This window comes from Zootoca vivipara, chromosome 15 (assembly GCF_965207765.1).
Source record: "Zootoca vivipara chromosome 15, rZooViv2.hap1.1, whole genome shotgun sequence".
Taxonomy (NCBI): Eukaryota; Metazoa; Chordata; class Lepidosauria; order Squamata; family Lacertidae; genus Zootoca; species Zootoca vivipara.
In genome coordinates, this window is record NC_142598.1 from 39,865,524 (window position 1) to 39,888,403 (window position 22,880).

A 22,880-nucleotide genomic window follows, 5' to 3' on the forward strand; every position below is an offset into this window, starting at 1 on the left:
CTGCTTTGAACGGAATTCCAGTGTCTAGTTAGCTGACTTTTCCCCATGAGGGCTAGAGAAACATTCTGTATGACAGCACTCCATCATACGCAAAGTTTCTCTTCTTCTACATGTGATGTAGAATCAGGAGAGGGAACTTGCAGTCCCATGATAACGTTGGATCACGCAATGAGCTTCACTTGACGTTACGGCAGAGAAGAGAGTTTGCCCCTTTGCCTTCCTCTCTTCTTGGAACAGAAGATTGAGCGCATTTCTGTTTTTCTAAAGACCGTGCGTAAGCGAGGAGCCTTCTGCTCCTGGCCTTTTGCATGCTTGTAGAAGCTGAAACCCTTTTAGATAGCTGCTTGTGGTTAAAAGACATAATCACATTCCAGCAGTGGCAGGTCTGGAGATGTGCTTAGTGCTTTCAACAGTTGCCCTTGGGGGGTAAATGAGTGGGCTTCAAGCCAGCTCCTCCTGCAGGTTTGATTTATCTGCATGCCAAATTTCCGTAGGAAACAATGGCAAGGAACCACCATTCTGCTGCTGCTGCTCCTGGTGCTTCTTTGGGTAACAAAGAGTCTGCTGCAGACCACAATCCAGCAGCCATTCGTTGTGGGCTTATAAATTGACAATTTGGAAACAGAGGTCAGAGCCAAGAATTTTAAGCTGGTCTTTCATCTACAGAAGGGCTAGAGTTCCCTGTGCTTTTGCAGAGTTTTAACTACGACCACTAGCTAAAGGTAGAGTCATACCACCTGATCATCAGCTTCCTCCTCCTCCTCCTCCTCCTCCAGTCACTTTGCATCAGATAATCTCTCTTGCACACTTGGTTCTGAAACATGCTAGGCTTGCACAACCAAACTTAGATGCCTGCGACCATTCGGAAGATTGGAGCTTACTGCACACAAAAAACCCACAATTTTTTGGGTCCTCCCCTGGACTCAAGTTTCAATCGAACACAATTTTTGTTCAAAGATTCGCTCCTAAAAATCCTCATTCGTGTGCATGTTTATGAGGGAAACAGAGGAACAACTGGTAATGATGCCTTACAGTCATGGCTACTACTTCGCCCAATCAGGAAACTGTTTAAAAGTTCCCCTTTCTTTCTTCAATTTCAGCTCTACTTAGAAAAATCAGGGGGGGGGGACTGAACATTTTAAAAGGCTGCAGGATTTATTTTCATCCAAAATTAAAAAATAAGATTTTAAAAAACTTGTGAACTATTATTATTATTATTATTAAAGAAGCCAAATAAAAGATGCATTCCTTCTTATGGCCTGCTAGGCTGCTCATTGCTAACATGAATGCTGAGCATTTATTCCACGGATAAAAAATGAGCTGCTGGAGGTAACTGGAAAATCTCCCACTGCAGAAGAATAAACTTTGGCAAGTGTTGCAATAAGCTCTGCATCGAAATAGACCTCCAAAGAAGAGACAAAAGGCAGGATTTTATTTTGGGGTTTGTGTCTTCTTTTGTTTTTTACCACTGAATACCTCTAAGGTGTGCCAAGCACAGAGGGTAGCCGATATGTCATCGTTAATTCTGACTGACAACTTCGTGGGACCTGTAATTCAAGGTCCGTGTATCAAGGAGACTTGCTCTGAATTAGATTAAATGGTGGCCAGGTGCCATTGCTGTCCCACAGAAAAGTGGTGGTAGCAGCCCACTCGTTTATCATAACTTCGGCAACATTCATAAAGTCCCTTGACCTTCAAATAGCCTTATTAAAGTCAGTAAAGAAGATTCTGGGAGAGAGCTGGTGTATATTCACAGGGCTGCCTCTCCAGGGCTGGATCCAGTGCTATTTTTCTAGAAAAAGAGGTGCCAGAACTCACCCTGAACGCCTCCCTTGTCCTCATATAATGGCAATGGCGCCTACCTGAGAGGTGCTGGAACTGAGTTCTGGATGAACAAAAGCCTTGGCTTTTGTTATTCGTAAGTAGAGGTACCACTGTATAGGATTGTAACATTAGGCAGGATCTATTCCAGAGTTTCTCAGGCAGAGCAAAAAAGGAAAGGCAGACAGATTGGTAGGAGGTTTGGGGAACTTGTTTTGATCAAGCGGTTTCCTCTTCTCGGCTTTTTCCCTCAGGTGGGAGGTGGGGCAGTGGAGTTCCTGCAGCCTCACCTGTGGCGTTGGACTGCAGACCCGAGATGTCTTCTGCTCTCACCTCCTCTCGCGAGAAACCAACGAGACGGTGATCCTGGCAGACGGGCTGTGCCACAAGCCCCAGCCCGTCCTGGTGCAAGCCTGCAATCGTTTCGACTGCCCCCCATCCTGGTACCTCTCGGAGTGGCAACAGGTAAATAATGTCTTTCATTCAGTGAACCAAGGCAATGAAGTTTCCTTCGCTTGCGCAACAAACAGGGAAGGCCCAAATCCTGAACCCCATCAAAGATCAACAGTCTCTCATTTCTGCTTTGATTTTGAGGCAAGGCCATTGCCCCCATTGACACCCTCTTTGGCTGCCCCACTGACATGGGGTGAACCTCACTCGGGGAGTTCATTGTATCTACTGCAGGTTTTTTTTACATGAATACCGTATTTTAGCTGCAAGCGTTGTTACTCTTCTTCGCTGTGGCTTTTGAGTTCTCACAAGGAAAGATGGTCCAAATTAGATTTTACTTATTTATTTAATAAAGCTTTAATGTTCTTGGCAGAAGAACTCCTGAGATAACCATCAGCACGTTTAACATTTTGAGTGATTAAAAATACATCCTTATAAATTCAAGTGTTTATTTTTAAAATGTTCCATATTTGGGATAAAGCTGTGAGGGTGTTTACCTTGTTTTGAGGGGTTATCTCTTCGCCTCGCCTCCCACCCCAAAGAAAATGGTATCAGAATTCGTTTTTATAAGCCCCAGTAAACATCTCTTTTGCAGAAAGTGGCTGCAAAGGGTTGCATCAATAAATCTTTTTCTATCTTCGCTTTATTGCTGAAGAGAAGGGACTTTTAATAGAAAAAAACCATGGCTCACTTTTCAGAATATCTATTAAAGTTCCTTGGGCTGACATGTCCCAGAACATTTTTAAAGGCTTCTTTCCCTTCTCCTGCCCCTTCAAAACTTTTTCTCCCAGTATTTTTGGAAGAAGGGAGGGGGGGGAACCTTGCTGAATGCAGCAAATTAGAATGCTTTAGGATCCAACAGCAACCATTAAAGTTTTGGAAAGCATGATTCCTTTTCCCTTCTGCATCTCTTTGGTCTCACTGCCTAACAATGCAAGTGAACAATTCCAAGAGTGAATGTAGAAAATAACTGCTTACCAGATAGTAACTTGTCCATAGAAGGGAGTTAATTTCGGCACATTTCAGACAACCGGTGAATTGGTGCTCTGTGAATGACAGTACACATATTGCAGCATTTCAGTAGCAAGGGTCTCGCCCTACTGTATACAATATGTTGTTACTGTCTTTGTTTTTTAGTCGCTTTGCTTGCAGAAGTTTGAAGTTGTAAAGCTGTTGGGTGTTTGCTTACGTTGCAAATGCAGTGGAACCTCGGCTCCTGAACGCCTTGGGAGCCAAACGTTCCGGCTCCCGAAGGATTGAAAACTGGAAGTGATTGTTCTGGTTTTCAAACGTTCTATGGAAGCCGAACATCTGGCACAGGTTTTGATTGGCTGCAGGAAGCTCTTACAGCCAATTGGAAGCCACGCCTTGGTTCCTGAACTGTTTCAGGAGTCGAACAGACTCCCGGAACACATCAAGTTTGGGAACCAAGGTTCCACCGTAGTTTGTTGAGGTTTTCTTTTTCACAAAATTATGCTGCAGTCGGCAACCCCCTCCTTCATTTCTCCCTCCCGTTACCCCTCGTCACATACCCAAACATACTGATGCACCCACCCGATAATTCTAGTTAATAGATATGCTACAGATACAAACAGTACAGGGGAGCTGGAAAAGGGGATAAATAAATGTGTCAAAGATGCATTAATAATAGCAACAACAATATAAAAATGCAGCTACAATTAATAATAATGCAAGGGCAAAGAAAGAAAAGAAATCTCATCTTTGTGCCATGCCTCCCTTCATTTACTGTTCTAGGTACTCCTCAGCGAATAATTCTAAAAACTAGCCCCAAATAATTTGAAAGCTCCCTTTGTTTTGCGTTTCACAAAGCAGAACCTGTTTGTGTGTTGTATGTGTCTTTTGTCTGGTAGATTGGATAGCTAAGTACCTATGCACACACACCTGCGCATTAAAAAACCTTTATGGGAGACTGTAGCATCCTAAAGCATCAGAAAGAACCCATTGTTGTGGGTAGGTTTATCTCCCATATCATGCCAGCCCTCGTCAGACATTTTGTAAATGGTTTAGCTATAATGTGAAAGGGGCTGTAGGGACAAGCACACAGCGCAACTCCCTCCTTCATGCCTGTTTCCATTGCCTTCCAACTCACGGTTCATTATGCACATTGTCATATGTGGGACATAGAGCTGGTTCACAAGTACTGTATAGGCTTAGACATCCCTTTTATTTCTCACTGCTTGCTAACCTTGCAAATGAATAGTTCTCTCACTCGCTTGATCTCACGCTCTTTAATTGGGAACCAAAAGGGATAATAGCATGCAAAACCAAGATTGCAGGAAGTTTTTCGTCAGAGGAAATGTGAATATGATAAATCTTCCAGGGGATCAACATACAAGTCACTAATCGGTATTAGCCAACTGACAGGTGCAATGAGAACCAGTTTCAGCTTACTTTTGGGAACCCAACATGGTACCTTAGATTTTTGACTCCAACTGCCATCAGCCCCAGCCAGCATGGTGGAAGTTGCAGTCTACAACATGGGCACCATGTTCTTTAACCTGGTGGTTTGTGCATAAAAAGTAATGCCAGAAGCAGGGCTTCTCTGGCCTCATTGGGTCAAGTGAATCTCTGTACAAGTTTATAACCTAGTTCCTGGCCTACATTAATGTATGCAAGAAAAGATTTAGCTTGAAGAGGGAGGGAGATGTGGTTCATTAGAAATTAATCTAACATATTTACATTGACTCCAATAACCCTTCCCCTTTATTTTTGGAAGCAGAGCGCGCAGCAGTCACCAAGAGTCATAAAAATAAAGGACTATGTAGTTTAGTAGTTTATAATATTAACCTTGCAAACCACTTATTTGGGGAGCTGCAGATTGAAGACCCAGGGTGTAGCTTTCCCATGAATTAAAATTTGGTGGGGGGGGGGGTGGATTAGAGTGGAGTTAGGTTGGGCCTGGTGTTGTACAGATGGTTTTCTGAGCAAAGAGGACAGCTCCGCTTCTGCTGTTTGTTTAACTTGCACTCTTCTCACAAGTAGGCTGTATGTAATGGCTGCCATCTCACACGCAGTCAGGTCGCTCCCATTCACTTCCGTTGAGATTCAAGCAACCTGATGCATGACAGTCGCTGCCAATGTCAGCAAGCTCTGAGGCCTCTGCCCCTTCTGTTGTCCTCCAGTGTTCACAGACGTGCGGGGGTGGCCTTCAGAAGCGGGAAGTGCTCTGCAAGCAGCGCATGGCCGATGGAAGTTTCCTGGAGCTTCCAGAAACATTCTGCTCCACTTTGAGACCCGCCTCCCAACAAGCCTGCCAAAATGAGGACTGCCCCCCTGAGTGGCTTCTTTCAGACTGGACGCAGGTATGAGGTAGCAGTAGAAAACAAAAACAAACCGCAGCCTTGGGCGTCTCTAGCACTGGGTAGCCAGTGTGGTACCCTCCAGATGTTCGGGACTGTGAATACCATCAGCTCCAGCCAGGATAACATGGGAAGTTGGGGGGATCCGATGAAGCAGAATGCTGGAAGATTCAGGATGGATAAGAAAAAGTGGTTTCCATGCATTGCATAGTTAAACAATGGCACTCGCTCCTCCATAGGGACACTGACTTCAAGGGACCCTGGTGGCCCAGGCACCCACAAAAAAAATATCTGTGGGTGCCCAGTAGAGTGATGACTTTTTTACAACCTCATTTCCCTGTATCATAATTTGATGGGCTTTAATTAAAGATTAGATAAAATATTACTTTCAAAGAGATTTGATTTTAAAAAAACCTCACGCACAAAATGATTTTTTAAAATTTTATTCATCAGTTTTTTGACCATTTTTGAAGTCACTGTAAGCAGATTTAAAATTGAACCCAAGCTTTAGAGTCACATATATACAACATTATATAGGGCCCTCACAAACACACAAGGAAGCTTTTTTTAGCTGAAGTAACAGTATAAACGCCGCTAGAGGACGATGTTTTGCTACCTCTCCTGTAGGTTCTTTTCCCAGCATGCCCAGCAGCGTCTGCTGGCTGAGTTTTGAGGTCCCAAAAAGGGGCTTTTACCGTGCGCAGGTGTGACATTTGTATACCCTATGTTGCTAAGAACACTCCCCATTGTGGAATGGGGCGTTGTGTCCAAATTTGATACGAAATATATATAGAATTGTTAATACAATTTTATGAAATGGTAAAACGGCATACAATTTTTTAAAAATGGTTTGTGTGTGACCTTTTTAAATATTTCAATGGAATATACCTCATTTTAGTCATTAATAGGCAAAAGTTCATCATTTGTGCTACAGGACATAATTTTTGAGAATTTTTTTTTTAAAAAAGTCATCACCCTAGTCAGTGCCCAGCCTCCATCCCCACCCCCGCCGCTGTGTGCTGGCCGCCAGGTTCGAAGTCGTCTTTTTCTGTGTCCTCCCTGGGGGGCTCTTGGGCACAGGGCCGTCTCTAGCAGGTTGGGCGCCCTGCCGCTGAGGCGTGGAGATCGCTCCAGTGGCCCGCCCTCACAGTGCGCAGCACGGCTTCCGTGCGGCTTCGTCGCGCAGCGCCCCCCCTGCTGGCCCAGCGCCCTGGCGTCCCACAGCACCGGGACTGCACCTAGAGCCGGGCCTGCTTGGGCAGGCGGCTCCCACCACTCTTCCTCATCCAGCCAGCCCCTGACATTTAGTTTTGTCCCCATACTCTTCCCTGCAAGGGCAACACTGAGACTAAGGAGAAGAGAGCTGGCTGGCATTGCCACCCTCTAGGCAAGTTGTAAGGAGAAAAGCAGGTAGGTTGGGGCTGACCGGAGGCAGGCTGAGGTTGGTTGGGCCGTGCACCATTGGCCCTCAATGACCAGCCTTCACTGAATGGATGGGGTCAGATAGGTCTCCCCTTTCCCATGATGTTTTTCCTGAAAGTTGTGAGGTGGATTCTCCTAGTAGCCCTAGCACAGCTGGCTGCTGGTAAAGACCCCAGTGTGTCTTCCTCAAGCTTTTCTGAAGGGCTGCTCTTTTCCATTTGGAACATCTCTGCAAAACCTGCATAATAAGAGTTGGAGATGATGGCTTGTAAATTCAGAACTTCACCATGTGCATTCTAGGTGGGTTTGGGGGCAGGCGGGTGAGTGAGTGACAGTTCGCCCTGGCGCTCAGGTTATTTCCACAGAGGTACAAATTCATTGGGACAGCGGGTGGCGCTGTGGGTTAAACCACAGAGCCTAGGGCTTGCCGATCAGAAGGTCGGCGGTTCGAATCCCCACGACGGGGTGAGCTCCTGTTGCTTGGTCCCTGCTCCTGCCAATCTAGCGGTTTGAAAGCACATCAAGGTCCAAGTAGATAAATAGGTACCGCTACAGCAGGAAAGTAAACGGCGTCTCCGTCTGCTGCTCTGGTTCGCCAGAAGCGGCTTTGTCATGCTGGCCACATGACCTGGAAGCTGTACGCCGGCTCCCTCGGCCAATAACACGAGATGAGCGCCGCAACCCCAGAGTCAGTCATGACTGGACCTAATGGTCAGGGGTCCCTTTACATGTTACAAATTCATTGGTTGCTAGTTCACTGGCTCTATAACTTATGCAAAACCAGCCCATGGGGTCTGCCTTTCATTGGGACCAGGTGGGCTCTGAGCAGCTTTCATTGGGACCAGGTGGGCTCTGAGACAAGAGCAACAGCTGGAATGAAGTTTGCTACAGCTGCCTTTCCACATTGCCTTGTCTGCAGCAGAACACCGGTGTGTGCTGCAGGAGGGTTCAGAGCATGCTGCAGGGAATGCGATCCATTACAGAAAAGCTTTGTGGGCCACACGGTTGTGCTGTGTGAACTTAGAGCACACTTTGGAGAGGGCCCAACCAGCACCTCCTCTGTAACACTGCAGAGGAATAATTTTCTGTCTTTTCTTAGGCTGCATACACATTACCAGCTTAAATGCAGAGAAGTCATTTTTTTTTTCAATTCTGGTCAAAGCTGGTTTGAGGGGAATGAATCAAAATGCATTATTTCAAGGCTAATACCATGAGTGCATGGCTTCCTAGAGCAGCAGATGCAGAGTAAATGAACATGTGTACACAGCCTTATCTTCTCTCTAAGGAACCACCTGACAAGCCTCGTAATATAGAATACTCAGGCGGCAAAAAGGCGCTTGCCAACTTCAATAAACACTTTGTAGGAGAGCATTTGCGTAAAGCGCTCTTCTAGTCTTGTTTAATGATCCACAGCCGAATACATCTGTACTTTGGGTTTGACATTATCGAGTGATTGCAGAGAGAGAGAGAGAGAGAGAGAGAGAGAGAGAGAGAGAGAGAGAGAGAGAGAGAGAGAGAGAGAGAGAGAGGCTTTCAGGTAAGGGATGTCTGGCGCACCAGATAATGATGATGATGTTATTATTTGCACCCCGCCCAACTGCCTGGGTAGCCCCAGCCACTCTGGGTGGCTTCCAACAGATATAAAAGCATATTGCTTAATCCTAAAGCCAAGGAGAAAGTTACTAGCTTGGTCGATGAAAGAAACCTGTCATGCCAGGATTTGTTTGTGTGTGTGCATTTTGTAGAGGAAGCTTAACTAATTGATAATGATCTATCCTGCCAAATAAATAGATTGTATAATGCAATCTGCTGCTAGGACATGCATCCATTATGGGGCTAAAGCAGGCATTCTACCCCCTCCTCAGGCAGTCATTTTGCTCATCAAAATGTATGTAAAAAATCTACACAACTTTCTGCATGACGGCATTTATATTATTTTTTTCAAAAGGCGGCTGTTTTCTTCTACACCAGAGAACATTTGGGCGTGCCCCCCCTTTCTACACCTACAACTATCCTTGCACGAGTATTAGAAAGCTATATCTTATAGCCCTGATTCAACAAGAGCCATTTATTTATGTGGTGCACACACAGCAAGGGCAAGCAGAGCAAACCTGGACCCAGGTACTTGCAGCTGCTACTGGATATGCACCTAAGAGTTTATAATTCTGCATCTGTAACCATGTGCACAGGGCCCAAAGGAAGGAGAGCCCCTTTGCTCAAGGATGCAGGTCCTTCATTGGAGATGATGGAGATGAGCCCTTCCATCTGTCTTACGATTTAGATAGCTCTTGGTTATCTGGGGCAGCCCAATCAGGCCCCAGGAGGAAGTTAATCAGCCTATTAGGTCAGTAGGATCCTTTGTTGTTGTTGTTGAGTCATTTAGTTGTGTCCGACTCTTTGTGACCCCATGGACCAGAACACGCCAGGCACTCCTGTCTTCCACTGCCTCCCGCAGTTTGGTCAAACTCATGTTCGTAGCTTCGAGAACACTGTCCAACCATCTCGTCCTCTGTCGTCCCCTTCTCCTAGTGCCCTCAATCTTTCCCAAAATCAGGGTCTTTTCCAAGGATTCTTCTCTTCTCATGAGGTGGCCAAAGTATTGGAGCCTCAGCTTCACGATCTGTCCTTCCAGTGAGTTCATCACTGGAAGGACAGTAGGATCCTAGAATGCAACAACTGATTGGCCTGCAGGAGCAGCCCAATCAGGCTCCAGGAGGGAAGCAGAATCAGCCAATCACACAGGACCCATTGTGTAAATCAGGCATCCCCAAACTTCGGCCCTCCAGATGTTTTGGACTACAATTCCCATCATCCCTGACCACTGGTCCTGTTAGCTAGGGATCATGGGAGTTGTAGGCCAAAACATCTGGAGGGCTGCAGTTTGGGGATGCCTAGTGTAAATAATGTATATAAAGCCTGAGGTTTTAGGGAAATTCATTCACTGTTTACGAGCTGCAATAAAGAGCACGAAATCACCACGCAACTCGAAGTATATTTCACCAATTAAAACAAACAACCCAAACCATGAAACAGTGCATCTGGGTGAAAGTGGTGGGTGGGGACAGAGAACACCGTTATCACGAGGTTGATGTCTTGCGGATACTGTGAAAACCTTACATGTATGATGAGCATTGCCCAGTCCACAAAAATCTGCAAAGGGGAATTCCCTTCTGTACAGAGTAATGTACCCTAATATTTTAAAGCATAGTGGCCATGGGAAGAGATTGCAGTCCATGCACCCAGCTGCCTCTGGCCCTTTTCTCTGCCCCTCTTTGTCTTTTAACATGTGACCTTCCTAATCAGCTCCTGTTTGTGCCTAGTGTTCTGTGAGCTGTGGTGAGGGAACCCAGAAGCGAAATGCTATTTGCAGGAAAATGCTAAACACCGGGCTTTCTGCCATCATCAATTCATCGCTGTGCCCGCCCTTGCCGTTCTCATCGTTGGTCAGGCCATGTGCAATAGCAACCTGTGCAAGTGAGTATAGAAAAGCAACTGGGGCCGGTGGGAATTCCGAGGGTTTGTGGCATCTCCGCCGGACCAAAAAGGAGTTTGTATAGCCCTTTACTCAGTAACAATTTACTGCAAAAGCACCTGGAAGTTCAGCAGAGGCTGAACTCAATCAGCACAAAGGATTATTTGCCCTCTAGATCAGGCATCCCCAAACTGCGGCCCTCCAGATGTTTTGGCCTACAACTCCCATGATCCCTAGCTAACAGGACCAGTGGTCGGGGAGATGGGAATTGTAGTCCAAAACATCTGGAGGGCCAAAGTTTGGGGATGCCTGCTCTAGATCCCATTCATAAGACTTTCCCATAATACTTTGCCTGTGTTTCTTAAAAATCAGGCAGCAAGTTGGAAAAAGGCCTTAATGAGTAGTTGGCGCACACACCGAAATCTGAATCAATGGCAAGGTGGCTTGTGAAGCAGTCCTTGGTCTACCCTGGGAGTCTGCAAAAATAGACATGGGTGAATTATGGACCGAAAAAAGGAGAGACCTTATTGTGGCTATTGTGGACTATAGCTCTCACCATTCCTGTCATTTGGGAATTGATTCAGCGAGAAAATGCCCCTTAATCCCTTTGGGGCAAATGGGTTCCATGTTTTCAAAATGATAAAAGTTTCATAAGAAAGTTAACTATTGCAGTTGTATTCAATTGTGCCCGAAATTTCCAGGGCTTGTTTGTTTTCCATGAAGAACATATAAAAGGGTGGGGGTCCCTTTCAAAACAATAATAATTGGGTTTAGCGTTCCAGAGGTTTATGGGTGATGTTTAACAGCGTCCCTCATTGGCAGAACTGTTCCACCCATCCCTTGCACCCTCAGCGCACCCCCCTCAAAAAAAATATGGGAGGGGGAATCAGGAAATGGTGGGTGTCACCCTATGTGTTTAGTATAATGTCATTTAAGATGAGTACGCTACTCATGTATCATAACTTCTGCCTGAAAAATGGAGAAGTACAGCGAGAAGGAAAGAATTGGGGGCTTGTTTGTATAAGTTTGCAGCAGCTGTGATTTATACATGGATGGGCCATTCATAAATGCTACATTGGGATTTGATTTCTAAGTGCAAAATGTAACATTATTTTCAAAATCCATGACCCAGTCCTCATATTCTTTTCAGTTGTCTGGCACAGAGATCTGAACTCAGGGACCCACATAACTAATGAAGTCTAATATTATCCACCATGGGGTTTTCAACCCGCTCAAACTAGATTTGTTCTGCTTCACATTACACCCTTGAGACTCCACCGCATTTATTCCTCCTTGCTGCTCTCAGCTGTGGGGCCCCACAGGGCTGAAACGATGAACATTTAACAAGGGGGGGTTCCCCTTTTTCTTTTGCACCTTCCTTGTGTTCATTAGATGGGCTCCTCCACGGAAAGACATTGCTGCATTGCTGTTTTCTGATTTGGGGGGAGAGGGTGCAGCTGCCACCCACCTATTTGATGAAAATCATAATAGCTAAAATAACAGCCAGTGCCAAAAAGAAGCTGTTTATTTTGTTTGATGAGGTGCAAACGACGTTTGTAGAAGACACTGAGGTGCTACTGGAAATGATATCTCCGTGTCGATTTTCCTTCCCCTCTCCTAGATTAGAGTGTAGTACCCCATGCCATGATATAGTGCAGGCATCCCCAAACTCGGCCCTCCAGCTGTTTTGGGACTACAACTCCCATCATCCCTACCTAACAGGACCAGTGGTCAGGGATGATGGGAACTGTAGTCCCAAAACAGATGGTGGGATGAGTTTGGGGGTGCCTGATATAGTGTATCAACCCATGGATATGTCATTTGAGCTCCCGTTGCTCTGTCCCAGCTCCTGCTAACCTAGCAGTTCGAAAGCACACCAGTGCAAGTAGATAAATAGGTACTGCTGCGGCAGGAAGGTAAACGGGATTTCTGTGCGCTGCTCTGGTTTCACCAGAACTGGCTTAGTCCTGCTGGCCACATGACCTGGAAAGCTGCCTGTGGACAAACACCGGCTCCCTTGGCCTGAAAGCGAGATGAGCACCACAACCCCATAGTCACCTTTGACTGGACTTAACAGTCCTTTACCTTTACTTTTACCTTTATGCTCTCTTTGGCCCTCCCTGCCTCCTGCCACAGCGGCAGCCAATGTTGTGGAGTTAGAACAGGAAGTGTGAAATCTGATCACAGCATATCACAGGTTAACTGGAACAAAATGGCAGAGAGGGAATAACCCAATTCTAGTTTCCACCTGAACTCACTAGGCTGAGAATGGAGAGGTGATATGGTTCCATTTCCAAACATTATTAATTACATTTCAGGACACCAGAGGCCGTCTCACAAGCAAACCCCTCTGATCATGGCTCAGAAGAAAGTCTTCATCCAAACAAGGAAACAGCGAAAGCTGCACTTCGTTGTTGGCGGGTATGCCTACCTTCTCCCCAAAACCTCCGTCATCCTCAGGTGCCCCGTGAGAAGGTTCCGGAAGCCAATGATCACATGGGAGAAAGATGGCAAGCGGCTCATCAGCTCGGCTCACGTGACTATTGCTCCGTATGGATATATGAAAATTCATCGGCTGAAGCCCTCCGATACGGGGACGTACACGTGCGCAGCAGGGCTGGCTCGGGAGCATTTTGTGATTAAGCTCATAGGAGGCCACAACAAGCGCATGACTGCCTTGTCTCTTGGGATGATGAAGGAAGAAGAAGCCACGAGGAAGGCCAGCTTGAACGAAGCTTTGCACGCCCAGGAGAAGCACCAGAACGGAATCCTCTTCAATGGGAGCAAAACCGAGAAACGGGGGCTTCTTACCGACCCTAGCAGCCGCTACGATGACATTGTCTCGAGGCTTCTGGAGTACAGAGGCTGGCCTCGCGACCACCCGGAGCCATGGGAAGCTCAGGACTCTGCGGAGAGAAACATCTCTTCTGAGGAAGATCAGGGCCAGGAGTACACGCTTCCTTTCACCATGGTCGCCAGCCAGGATCGCTTGGACGACATCCTGAGAAACTTGTCCCAACAGCCAGAGGAAGTTCAGGATATCTATAGCAAGCAGCTGGTTGCGCAGTTGGCCCACGAAATTTTCAAGAGCCATTTGGAACACCAGGAGTCCCTTTTCAAAACGCAAGGGGGCAGGGTCAGTTCTGCTTCGGTGGAGGTCCCGTTCAGCAAGTATTTTTCCGAGTTTACCAGCTCCTTGAGAACGTCTTCGGCTGAAGCCCACTTGTCGCCGGAGCTGGCAAACGGCTCGCGGGGGCCTCCTAGAAAGCCTGCCATTCTCAAGAAGATATCTGCAGCGCAGCAGCTCTCTGCCTCTGAAGTGGTCACCCATCTGGGACATACTGTCGTTTTAGCTAGCGGGACGCTAAGTGTGCTTCTTCACTGCGAGGCAGTTGGGAACCCAAAGCCCACCATTAGCTGGGCAAAGAATGGAGAGGTTGTGCAGTTCAGCAAAAGGTAACAAATTCTGTTGATTTTACCACCCCAAGAATTCAGCTATGCACTTCCTTCGTTTTCTGTTTTAGTATTTATCCTGTTCCGGGGGCACGCTTTGCAAGCAGGCACACACAGTGTGGAGTGGTACTGTCCATGTGATGACCTCAGGAATGTACAGGCTCATACTGATTAAAACCTGTCTTTGCTATTCAGTGCATGGATCAATACCTTCCCCTAGGGAGAGAGATCAACGGGGAGATCCCCACTGTAGCCCAAGAAAACCTGGGGAGCTAGAAGCCTACCTTGGGGAACAGGGTCCTTTCTGGGAGGGGTTTCATTTCTGCCACCACAGTATTTCCTGAGGATCCATGTTCTTTGTTTCATGCCTCCCCTGTGATTCCTACAGCACTCATCCCAGAACAGTAAATTCTGCCCTTGCAAACAGAAAAACAAAAAACACTACTGCAGCTATCATTATGCAGCTATAAATTCTAAAATTTGACACACTTCACTCAGATGGAAGCAGCCAGGCCTGCAAATTTTGGCAGAAAATGAAAAAGTTATAGACTGTTAATATGAATTTAACTTTAAAGATTCCCCGCATGAAATACCTACAACTTAGCAGGTTTAATATATTCTGGAGGGACTCTTGCGACTGTAAATTTCATCCACTTTGGCCAAAAGCAGGGGAAATTACAGCCTTTTTTAAATAGATTCCTGAGTACAGTAAATGGGGAACACAGAACTTTGTTTAATAAAGAGCAATTCAGAACCCATTTTTTAAGCACCTTCATCTGCTGTCTTTCTGATAGCCTGTCTCTGGCTGATTTTGATTTTTTAATTTAAAAATGTAGTTTGAAACATAATTAACATAGAATCTTTTTAGCAACATTTTTTAGCAAGATCGATGATGCACAGTGAAAAGGAACTGTTTAATTGTTCGAAGGGCTTAGGGGGTTGTCAAGAACATGAGAGAGAGAGAGAGAGAGAGAGAGAGAGAGGCCTTTCAGTGAAGACGTGTTCCCTCTCCTATGTTGGCAGGGAGAGAATTGCTGCACCAAGAAGGCTACTTCTTCATTTCCAAACTCTTCATGGGCAATAAAACCTGTAGCCTGAACTGTCAAACATCCATCTGTAATAAATTCCTCCGAGTCCTCTGAATGATCAGCATATATAGGGATGATTATTTACACACCCAAGTGAAAAATAATACCATTTTCGGTTTGGGTTAAATTGCCTCCGGTGAAGTGAGCAGTCGTTATTAACAGCAGCTGCAGCTATATATGGGACCCATATATGGGAAAGTTTCACATGTGATAAAAGATACGGCCCCAGCATTTACAATAGCTAAAGTTTCTTCCAGGCCAAGTCCAACCCCCTGTCCGCTATATAACACAGGCACAAAAAGAGTAGCACATCTAATGCATTAGCTTTGACTTGTGGCATCCTTGCCAAAAAGTTTGCTTACCGTTGTTTTAAGGGGGGTTGAGTCATTGGGAGATAACTCGGTACAAGGCAGCTTCTAATTTGTGAAGAAAACGTGGGGGGGGTGTTTTTGTTTTGCTTTTGTTTTTAAGCAAAACTCCTCTCTGTGTCGTTTTCTTACGGATGGCGATATTTGATCATGTACCTGGGGCCTTGCATCCTCGCTATGTGTTCAGCTGTGTGTTAATTTGTGGTGCTACGCAAGCACAGGGTTGGAGAGCAGCTTAAGACCTGCTGGTGTGCTCAGAGGCATCTGCATTAGTTGACGTATTTACAAGGCAGCCATCCAAGAATCTGCTGCCAGTACATGTTTCCTCTACGCGTAAGTTATGGGCCCAAGGTTAAATATCCGAGTCCGGTCACCGGGGTCAGCCTAGGAAATGAGAAGGCACACAAGAGTCAACTCTCAGAGCTAAAATTAATTTTAAATGGCTGTTTCTGTCGAGGATCTAGCAAGTTTGTGATTTATCCAAGGTGCACTTCATTGCTTGCGGTTTAGATACGGAATTGGCTTGCTTGCTGCTCTCCCTTTTCTGTGGCTAGAAGCTCTCCAAGTGCAATGATTCCTGTAATTTACTAGCATTTCCAGCATCGTTGCTTTTTAAAACGGCATTTTCATTCATTATTATTGTTGTTGTTGTTGTTGTTATTTCCCTGGCAGATGATACATTTGATTTTTACCACTAAAAGAAAAATGTGTGTGCCTCTCCCACCCGCAATGTAAGAACAGGAATGTATTTGTTATGAAAAGCACATGCAGTCTTAATCAAGAATAGGCCTATGGTATATATATTTGATTGGACATCATCCTGTAAAAATATATTTCTGGCCTGTAGAGAGTTGCATACACATGTTTGCATTGTCAGTGGTTACATCCTGTTGGGAAAGTGCCCATAAAGTGAATAATAATAATAAGAAGAAGAAGAATACATTCTTTTTGAAATAAAAATTTAAAAAATTCCTTCCAGTAGCACCTTAGAGACCAACTAAGTTTGTCATTGGTATGAGCTTTTGTGTGCATGCACACTTCTTCAGATAGGTTCAGATAAGTTCTTTTTGAACTTACTGTGATGTGGTGTACAGGTATTTGTGTGTGTGCCGGCGCTTTTAAAAATAAATTGATATTCATTAAGTCCACACAAGGATTAAGCTTGATATCAAGCAAGAGAACATTGTACAGTGGAACCTCGGTTTATGAACACCTCGGTTTATGAATTTTCGGTTTATGAACACCGTGGACCCATCTGGAACGGATTAATTCATTTTCCATTACTTTCAATGGGAAAGTTCGTTTCGGTTTATGAACGCTTCAGTTTATGAACAGACTTCCGGAACCAATTACACCCATGCTTCAGTTTATGAACGCTTCAGTTTAAGTACTCCGCGGACCCGTCTGGAACGGATTAATCCACTTTCCATTACTTTCAATGGGAAAGTTCGCTTCAGTTTATGAACGCTTCAGTTTAAGTACTCTGGAACGGATTAATCCACTTTCCATTACTTTCAATGGAAAAGTTCGCTTCAGTTTATGAACGCTTCAGTTTATGAACAGACTTCCGGAACCAATTGTGTTCATAAACCGAGGTACCACTGTATCTTGATCCCATGCTGCAAGTAAATGTGCTTGAGGAGCATATGTGCACCAATAAAGTGCTTTGTTGTTATGGAGCAATTAGTTGGTTCCAGGTTTTGGCAACTTCCTGGGGTGAGGTGCTCTCGATAGAGTGGAATGAGTCCTGTGAGGAGATACATGCAGTGCAGAGGGTTGGACTTGATGACCCTTGAGGTCCCTTCTAACTCTACAATTCTGTGATTCTAAATTTAGATAAATAACGTATTTTCACTCTCAGTATCACCCATAGTACCATTTCATATAGGTATTTCTTTTTCTTTTTGTAGAGGCAAACTTGGGGTTACCACAAAGGGTACAGTCAAGTTGGAAGTGCAGTCAGTTTACAAATGCATCCGTCACATTCCAGTTCCGCATTTTTAGGTGTACACCTAAAGCATCTCAGATGTACACCTCAAAATGCAACGTGTGAAGCAGTCCTAACTATTTGACCACTCGTTTTCAAAGCCTTGTTCATGACCGTGCTATACTATTTAGATGAGCATGTTGAACCAGAAGACACTTACCTGTGGACAAAAAGGGTATTTTGTGCACACAAGTGTGAGTTTTGCAGAGGTTGGTTTCTAAATAGATGTGTAGTGATTACATGCCATCTTGAAGGCTACCCTTTCTGGAGGAAGGAATTACCCTCTTCTTTTATGTTCTGCTTAAGAAGACCCCGGGCTTCTTTCGATGACGTTGAAAGCATTCCAAAATATGTAAGGCGAAATCCTTTTTGCATCCTCCATTTTGCAGAGCAATAGGAAGGTCAACATAGCTTTTGGTGGGACAGAACCTTGTCTGCGTACACACTATACATTTGAAGCACATTTTTACTCCTCAGAGAATTCTGGCCACTGTAGTTTATTAAGGGTGGCTGGGAATTGTAACTCTATGAGGGTGCCGAGAATTCTTTGAGGAGTAAAATGTGCTTCAAATGTGTTTTAAAGGTAGAGTGTGTGCGCTGCCCTTCCCTAGTTTTCTTTTTCCCTCCCCCCCCCAAAAAAAGTATTTGATGGGTGGCCTTAATCTGGTTTGTTTTAGAGTGTTGCCACCCATGGAGCTGTGAGTGAGATCAAATATCCTTAAGTTTGTGGTTCATGAGGCAGCAGTTTTCATTCAAGGGGAAAACAAAAAAAAGAAATCTCTTCAGCGCATGGTAAGCAATTTTGATTGCGCTCGGATGGGCTTTCTCTCTCCAGCTTTCGCATCCTCTTTTGCCTTGGTTACTCCCCCAATTTGTTTTTCTGTCACCATCCTGGCAAAACAATTTATGTGAAACAGCTGCTGAAATTTTCTTCTGAGAAAAGCAACCTTGCCTATAGTGTCCCCCCCCCCCAATTAATTGAACTTAAGAACGGGTTGAGGAAGTTTCTAGTATTAGTTTTTTAAAGTGGAAGTTGCAAAACGAGAGAGAGAGGGGAGTGTGTGTTAGGGCCACCTATAGATTTACAGAGGCCCAAGCTTGGAAATCCTTTGGCCCAAGTCCAGCTTACCTGTGTATATTTATGTGTGATTATGAATGATACAGAGGCACCATTGATAACACAAGGTCTGCGGCATATTATCTCCAAAATCTCCATGCCACATCCACCCCCATGAGTGATATAGACTTTATCCTTGGCTCCTACCCTCTGCTCCACAAGCATGATCTAAGTTCTTGCATGCCCTCCAACACTTTCTCGATTAAAACAAGGACAACAACAATTTCATTACAGTCGTACCTTGGTTTTCAAACATCTTAGTTGTCCTAAGGATGTCCTAAGGAAAGCAGGACATTCCAGGATCAAATCAGACCCTGGACGCATGGCCGCAGCCACGACGGGCAGGGGGGCATCTGGGGGCCCCCAATCAAGTAAATACACAAAAATACTTTTAACTAAATGACCAATTGCATCTCAGATAACTTGGTACTTCCCCCTCATTAACATAAACCCTGTCCCCCTCCTAAAATAAATCCTGGCTATGCCTATCCAGCTTCTGTAAATTCGGGATTAAAAAAGGTAAAGGTACCCCTGACTGTTAGGTCCAGTTGCCGACGACGCTGGAGTTACGCGCTCATCTCACTTTACAGGCCGAGGGAGCCAACGTTTGTCTGCAGACAGCTTCCGGGTCATGTGGCCACCAAGACTAAGCCGCTTCTGGCGAACCAGAGCAGCACACAGAAACGCCATTTACCTTCCCGCCAGAGCGGTACCTATTTATCTACTTGCACTTGACGTGCTTTTGAACTGCTAGGTGGGCAAGAGCAGGGACTGAGCAATGGGAGCTCACCCTGTCGTGGGGATTCAAACTGCCGACCTGCCGATTGGCAAGCCCTAGGCTCTGCGGGATTAACTCTGGAAAATTGGGACACTTGGAGGGTTTGTTTCTGAGTGCACCCCACCTATTTTTATGCATTTCCCTCTCTCAAAGGGATCCCCCTGATCCCTATATTCTTGGGATTGGGGTGCTTTTGCTTTGCATATATAACTGCTGTAGAAGCTTCCTCTGTTTTGCAAATGCCAGCTATTCCCTCGAGTTAAAACAGGAGACTATTGCTAGAGAAGCCTGGAACAGATGATAATTTCTAAAGATGATGGATATGTAATACGCTACAAATGTTTTTAATACATAATAATGATTTTGTCCAGTTAGTGGGATGTGGGGATTTTTCCCAGCTGTTTGGGAAGAAGCCTGGGGCCCTCTTCTGAAGTTACACCTTCCTGCTCTCCCTTTGGAACAGTATTAGCAGACGTGGGCAGGAAAAGTCCCAAAATGTTTGGAAGTCCAGTCTTCACACCACTGGAACAGTTCCATGAAAGACTTGCACCAAATATGCAAAGGGGCTGCGCCTGAGTTGAGTCGCAGGCTCATTCCCATCTCCCAGTTTGCAAATATCTGCATCATTGTTATTATTACCATCCTTTTCCTGGCTGCTTCCTTTTATGCTATTTCGAAACGTAAGTAGGCAAGATTAACGTTGGAATTGGCACACGGGATGTGAAAGACGAGAGAGCGCTGCTCCTAGGTTCCTTGTGTGGTCTCGGAAAAGTCAACTAGACTCCCTGGATCTTAGTTGCCTGCTTGTCACTTGCAAAGTATGGTTTATCCCAATGATCTCTTGAGTTTGAATAAACTGTATTGCTGTTTACACTGGCTTGCAATTACGCAGGATCACATAGGTGGCAGACACAGAATTCAGATAGTCAGCAAATCAGATGAAGAAGAATTCGGGGCTAAACTAGAAATGGCATGCCTTTTTCTCCCAGTGTGTGGTGTTGCTGTTTTAAATGAAAAGCATAGAATCATAGAGTTGGAAGAGACCACAAGGGCCATCCAGTCCAACCCCCTGCCGAGCAGGAAACACCATCAAAGCATTCTTGACATATGCCTGTCAAGCCTCTGCTTAAAGACCTCCAAAGAAGGAGACTCCACCACACTCCTTGGCAGCAAATTCCACTGCCGAACAGCTCTTACTGTCAGGAAGTTCTTCCTGATGTTGAGGTGGAATCTTCTTTCTTGAAGTTTGAGCAGCCTAAGACATTCTTCAGGCAAAAGGAAGGGACAGGAAGAGGCTGCTTAACCCTTTCCCTGCCATTTGTCAACTCACAATCTCACTCCCTTCCAGTTTCTTCCCAGTTCATGAATGTTTTGGGATCCAGGCACAGTGCTTTTACCCTTCCTCATTCCTGGTGCTAAGCGGATATATCCTCAGGAATCACAAAACATTTCTCCATAGAAAGGAAGGCATCACACACACACACACACACACACACACCAGAAACCTGCTGCCAATGCATCCTCGACTGCACACAATAAAGGTTTTCAAGCTGGGGGGGGGGGGTTCCTCAGAAATTTATCAGGTTCATCTATGAGAAGGTGTTAAATGGCAGACCGTCTTCACCAGGGTCCCCAAGCTAAGGCCCAGGGGCCGGATGCGGCCCAATCACCTTCTAAATACGGCCCACGGACGGTCCGGGAATCAGCATGTTTTTACATGAGTAGAATGTGTCCTTTTATTTAAAATGCATCTCTGGGTTATTTGTGGGGCATAGGAATTCATTCATTTTTCCCCTCAAAATATAGTCTGGCCCCCCACAAGGTCTGAGGGACAGTGGACCGGCCCCCTGCTGAAAAAGTTTGCTGACCCCTGGTCTTCACTAAAGGAGTTTGTCTGGCACAATCATGTGCAGTGTGAAGCTGCCTTCTGATGAGCTGTCCAAATGCTAGGGGCACAAAATCTCAGTTCATACAGAGTTAATGGTGAGGAACAGTAGGACTTTCCTCCTGTTTTACGTGAGCTGAGTTTGCACTTTAGTACATGCCCCAAAATTCTTTGCAGCACACAGCAGTTCCTGGCAAGTATGCAGAATTCTGCTGATAGACAAGAAGGCAACGTGGAAAGATTTCCCTGGAAACAGGAAGCGTGAAATCTAGTAATCTGATTGCTAATTTTGCAGCAGCAAAAAAATCAAAACCAAAAATCAAATGTGCAGTTGTGACAGACCAAGAGCAGCAGATATATTGTGCCATGAACTTTGGTAGAGAAAAATCTACTTCATCAGATGAAAGAAGGGAGGTTCTGGCCAGCTTAGAGCTCCTTTCTTTAGTGTCAACCAGATTTCAGATTTAATTACTTTACCCAGAGGTCACCAAAGTGGCTCCAGGGATGCGGGTGGCACTGTGATCTAAACCACTGACCCTCTTGGGCTTGCCAATCGGAGGGTCGGCGGTTCGAATCCCCGCGACGGGGTGAGCTCCCTTTGCTCTGTCCCAGCTCCTGCCAACCTAGCAATTTGAAAGCACACCAGCGCAAGTAGATAAATAGGTACCGCTCCGGCGGCAAGGTAAACGGCATTTCCGTGCTCTCTGGTTTCCGTCACGGTGTCCCGTTGCACCAGAAGTGGTTTAGTCATGCTGGCCACATGACCCGGAAAGCTGTTTGTGGACAAACGCTGGTTTCCTCAGCCTTGAAAACAAGATGAGCGTCACAACCCCATAGTCGCCTTTGACTGGACTTAACCATCCAGGGTTTCCTTTATCTTTTACCTTAAAGTGGCACCTTTGGACACACCTGCAACACCTGCAGAGGCCTGTCCTGATGCCTGTAGGGTCATCTCCCCACCCTTCTCCTACTGATTATCAGGTTTGGGAGAAGAATAGGATGCTTTGCGTGTGTATGTGATGCCCACAACAGTTTTTCTGGTTTGTAAATATGCCCATGGGCTCAGAAAAGTTGGCAACCCCTGACTCATACAATATAAAGAGGCTCGAAGTTGAAGCAGCCACTGGGGCTGCCATCTCAGAAGAACCAACAGTGGCAGCATGGTTTTCAGCAAATGTTGGAGTCCTGCTCTGGGAGCGATTATTCAAAAGAATGTATAGGTATTCGAAGTAGCATTGTCTATGAAAAACAAGACGCTGTTAATGGGCTGTTTCCCGTAGTTCCCACAGGAGAGATCGTGGTGCTACTTGCGCTGAAGTCAATGGAATCTGCTCCTTAAAAATTGGCAGCCCCCTAGTCTTCTACATTCACATGATAATGACATTCGAAAGAGGATTTCCCTAATCCTCCTTGCTCCCCCTTGCATCAAATTTAGTCACATAGTTGGAGAAGCCTTAGAATATGAACAGCCCAGGCTGGGAAGGGAGGAAACTTAGCTAAGGCAACCTCAGATGTTTGGAGGCCCAGCAACAAATATATGCATGTTTTCTGGGGAAAGGTGAAATGGAAGGATGATGCGGAGCTTTGGGGTGACCGTATTGACCAGATTGATGGTTAGACAGAGGACCGGCACAGGTGGAGGTAGTCACCAGGTCCTGGGGTTTGGGGACCATTCCCTGCCTTGGGACGTGGTCACAGGGTTGTGAAGACTATGCCTTT

The 22,880-nt window shown here is 45.6% G+C and overlaps 1 protein-coding gene across 3 annotated transcripts in view; it reads left to right on the top strand.

Annotated features, from left to right (window-relative positions):
- The window catches only part of ADAMTSL1 (ADAMTS like 1), a 460,511-nt gene that overhangs the window by 389,267 nt on the left and 48,364 nt on the right, over positions 1 to 22,880 (top strand). For all 3 annotated transcript variants that reach the window (XM_088659038.1, XM_088659040.1, XM_088659039.1), the window contains 4 exons: positions 2,076 to 2,286; positions 5,415 to 5,594; positions 10,334 to 10,487; positions 12,804 to 13,941. In XM_088659038.1, the coding sequence (XP_088515164.1) occupies positions 2,076 to 2,286; positions 5,415 to 5,594; positions 10,334 to 10,487; positions 12,804 to 13,941 (1,683 nt within the window). The remainder of the gene's footprint in view (positions 1 to 2,075; positions 2,287 to 5,414; positions 5,595 to 10,333; positions 10,488 to 12,803; positions 13,942 to 22,880) is intronic.